This window comes from Canis lupus, chromosome 19 (assembly GCF_011100685.1).
Source record: "Canis lupus familiaris isolate Mischka breed German Shepherd chromosome 19, alternate assembly UU_Cfam_GSD_1.0, whole genome shotgun sequence".
Taxonomy (NCBI): domain Eukaryota; kingdom Metazoa; phylum Chordata; class Mammalia; order Carnivora; family Canidae; genus Canis; species Canis lupus.
Genome location: NC_049240.1, coordinates 29,508,155 through 29,512,431, shown reverse-complemented (window position 1 = coordinate 29,512,431; position 4,277 = coordinate 29,508,155). Strand labels below are relative to the sequence as shown.

General features: G+C 43.7%; 1 protein-coding gene across 1 annotated transcript; it reads left to right on the top strand.

Annotated features, from left to right (window-relative positions):
- Positions 1–2,459: 2,459 nt before the first annotated feature.
- LOC100856628 (40S ribosomal protein S27-like) lies at positions 2,460–2,926 on the top strand. Its single transcript, XM_038565237.1, has 2 exons — positions 2,460–2,604; positions 2,829–2,926. The coding sequence occupies exons 1-2, from the start codon at positions 2,460–2,462 to the stop codon at positions 2,924–2,926; spliced, it is 243 nt and encodes an 80-aa protein (XP_038421165.1).
- The last annotated feature ends 1,351 nt before the right edge of the window (positions 2,927–4,277 follow it).

Below are 4,277 nucleotides of genomic sequence, written 5' to 3'. Positions count from 1 at the left end.
ACAGCTGGTGACTGTTGTACTCTTTTGTATTTTTTAAATGTCCTACACTGAGCACGTATTACTTTTATAATGGGAAAAATGAATGATAATACAAAATGTTCGTTTTTGCATTGATAGGCTTGACTAAGCATCCAGAAGACTTGAAGGATGCAGGTGATGGCAACTGAGGGTCACATGGGGGTGGGGGGGCAGGCAGCAGGTGCAGGCTGACCCCTGATGGCAGGGGATTAGAAGCTTCCAGAGGCCCCCATTTCTTCCCCAGAGAAGGCACAAAGCCACTGGGAGTCTGCTATTGATATGTAAACAGAAGATTAAGTATGACAATGGCACCATTCAGATGAGGTGGGGACATTTTGCTGGATGAGCTGTAAATATCCTCTGAGTTCCACCCTGTGGCCAGTGCACAGCTACCCACTTCTGTGGCATATTCTTGTTGCCAGCCTCCACAATCAGGCGTTTAGGGAGGTACAGAGAAGCTTGATTTAGTTCAACTGTGGTATAGAAAGCTTGCAGGGATGAGAGGTGGGGCTGGCTAGGGAGAATTCAGAGCATAATGGGAGGTTGGGGCCATGCGTGGGAGGTGGGTGTGGCTCCCTGTGTGTGAGCTGCTTACATTTGGGCGCTGTATCCTTCTGGTGTAGCATGATGTAAGGCGTAGCATAAACATGTCTTCTTGGAGATTCAATTTGATTTGATTTTTTCCTGGGTGAGGGCAAAGAAAGTCAAGTAATTTAACTGCTAAGTATTTTATATCATTATTTTTATATTAAACAAACAGATACATTAGGCACTGAAATGTGAAATCTGCATGAATTATTAAAAGATAAAACAGTAGAGCACAAAGAAATGTGCCTGCAGCAGGCAGCTTCGTGGCACATCTTCAGACATGCAGGGATTCATTCTTGGCCAGTTTGGCATGTATATATATATATTTTTTTTTTAACCAGAAACTGAATTTATGGAGCAGAGAATGGAAAACTCTGTGAGACAATGAATTTGGGACCAATCTCCCAATTCTTTCTTTTTTGAAGGGGCTGTGGAAAGGATAGGCCAAGAAGTAACTCATGATAAATTTTTAAAAGCAATTAATGTGCATATAACATTCTGAAAGAACCACATTAGATCCAGGGAATGGTCTTTTTTCACTTTGAAGGGATGTGAAATGGGTCTTTGTGGGCTACACAGGTGGAGGAATGAGGCGTTTATTATATCATCGAAGCTTAGTTTTGAGTGGATCCCTCCCCACTTGAAGGCATCACGCATGTATTCATTCATTCATTCATTCATTCATTTGACAAAGACTTATTTATTGAGTCCCTACCGCTTGAAAATCCCTGTATTACACAGAACAATTTCCTGCGCTCCCGGGGCTCAGAGCCTCTGGATCCTGCAGCAGTCCAGCCTGGAATTAAAGTGTCCTTGTGGTTACTGGGAAGTGTCCCTTGGACACAGTGCCACTGAACCTAGATTCCTGTCCTGCTCAGCTAGTGTCACCGATTGACCTTGGGAAGGTCACATCAGTTTAAGGGTCTGAATGTGTGTATGTGTATTTCTTCATCTATAAACCAGGGACATTTGAAAAAAAAAAAAGATTTCACTTATTTGAAAGAGAGAGAGCGCACAAGCAGGGTGGGGAGCAGGCTCCCCGCTGAGCAGGGAACCTGATGCTGGGTTCTTTTCCCACAACTTTGAAATCATGACTTGAGCCAAAGGCATGTGCTTAACCGACTGAGCTACCTAGGCGCCCCTAAACTAGGGACATTGCCCCTCTATCTTGGTTGGTCCTGCCGATTTCTCAGTGCGGTTATGGGATTTGCTAATACATGTGCAAGGACTTCTTCATCTGCAACGTGTTCTACTGGGTTAAGCCAATAATATAAATAGCAAAATAATTTCAAAGTGTTATAGTAATAACATATAATGATTATTATACTATTATGAGGGTTTTTTTTTTTTTAAGTCTTTGAAGCTCATAAAATCAAGGTTAAGAGATGCCTTTGAGAGAGAGTCTAAAGCAAATCTTCATAGCTAAGCTGTGGGAGCATGAAGCAGGAACATGAAGTGTCCCTATAGCAGGTCTGGGGGCCTGTAGGCCTTTCTGGGGTTGTGTGCTCCCAACATTGCCTTGTCTCCTATTCTCCCACGAGGAAGCAGAATGGCCTAAGTGTTGGGCTTGATTTCAATGTTGTCTGGTGATTGGAGCACAGAATTATCTCATATTGAAAACAAGCTCAGTTCATGTGGAGTGCAGGGGCGCCTTTCTTACAGGAGACGGTGTCCTCACCATCTGGCTTTTCTCCAAGGACCAGGGCCTTTGGGGAGTTCTGAAGGGAGGAAGTGGACTGTCTGTTACTTAGGAACAATGGGCAGAGGACATCACTTGTGGTGGTGGCCCTCAGTCCACGCTGCTCTTCACAACCCATGTACTTTCCAGCAGTGATGACCTCCCCCACGAGAACATGCCCCTGGTGAAGGACCTCCTGCACTCATCTCCAGAAGAGAAGAGGAAGCATAAGAAGAAACACCTGGTGCAGACCCCCAACTCCTACTTCATGGACATGAAGTGCCCGGGATGCTACAAAATCACCACTGCCTTCATCCATGCACAAACAGTAGTTCTTTTTTTTTTTTTTTTTTTTTTTAAAGATTTTATTTATTTATTCATGATAGTCACAGAGAGAGAGAGAGAGAGAGAGAGGCAGAGACACAGGCAGAGGGAGAAGCAGGCTCCATGCACCGGGAGCCCGACGTGGGATTCGATCCCGGGTCTCCAGGATCGCGCCCTGGGCCAAAGGCAGGCGCCAAACCGCTGCGCCACCCAGGGATCCCACAAACAGTAGTTCTGTGTGTCGGCTGCTCCACTGTCCTGTGCCAACCCATAGGAGATGCAAGGCTTACAGAAGGATGCTCCTTCAGATGGAAATAGCACTAAAAGCACTCTGAAACAAAATGTGTGGGATGCTATCCCAATAAACAGATTTTGGATACAAAAAAAAGGGGGGCATCTGGGTGGCTGAGTGATTGAGTGTCTACCTTTGGCTCAGGTCATGGTCTTAGGGTCCTGGGATCGTGTCTTGCATCGGGCTCCCCACAGGAAGCCTGCTTCTCCTTTTGCCTATGTTTCTGCCTTTTCTCCGTCTCTCATGAGTAAATAAATAAAATCTTTTTTTTTTTTTTTTTTTTTTTTTAAAGAAAAAGTAAAGTCTTGGAGGTCTTCCTGGGTGGCAGACCTTTGTTCTATGCCCTGGACCTATTGCAGCTTGCTTGATCCTCACAGAAACCCAGGATAGCAGGCACTATTTTATTTCCATTTTACAGTTAGGGAAACAAAGGCATAGCAAGGTAAAGTAACTTACCAAAGTCCTATAACTCATGAGTGGAAGTGACCCTGGGTTTTAAACGCAGAGCCTGCCCCTGAAAACCACAGCACTATGGTGTCTCTCAGTGTGCTTCCATTTTAATCTCTTGTTTTTTGAGAAATGTGTCTTTTTCCTGCATGACTCCCAGTTTTTTTTTTTTTTTTGGACTTGGGCTTCACTACTAATGGGGGACCATGGTTAATGAAAGATTCATCTATCTATCTATCTATCATCTATCTATCCATCCATCCATCTCTATACCTACCTATCTATCCGTTTAGTAATCATTTATTGAGAGAATATTGAGTGGGCAGACTTAAAAGGAAAACCTTTTCCACTGTGGGATCAGAGATGTCTGTATTTATAGCCAAACTTCCATGTGTGATCTTGAATAAACCAGTCTCCATGAACCATAGTTTCCTAATATGTAAAATGGGGATTATAATACTTATTTTCATTATAGGAGTGGTATGGAATTAGAAATAATACTCAACATATCTAGCACAGAGTAAATGCTTGATAAATGTTCATTCTGCCTGGAGAAAAAAAAATATAGCTTATTCTCTGCTTTCCCTATTTACATTTGACTGTAGCATGCTATGTGCTACCTCTACCAAAGCATAATAAACCTGGGCCACCTAACTGTCTTGATTGAAATTACAGTTGTCCATGTAGCTCTGATGACCGTGAACACGGAATGGCAGCACGGGAACATCCTTGAGCTCTGCTGCACCTGGGAGAAAGTGTCTCATATTGGGAGTGTATTGGCTGGGCTATGATGCAGTAACAAACAACCCCATATCTCAGTGCTTAAGCTTAACATAATGAACTTTTATTTATCTCTCACTCTACATGTGTGTTGTGTCCATGAGAAGGCCCTGCTCCCCACAGCTTCTCATGGGTCCAGGATGATGGAGG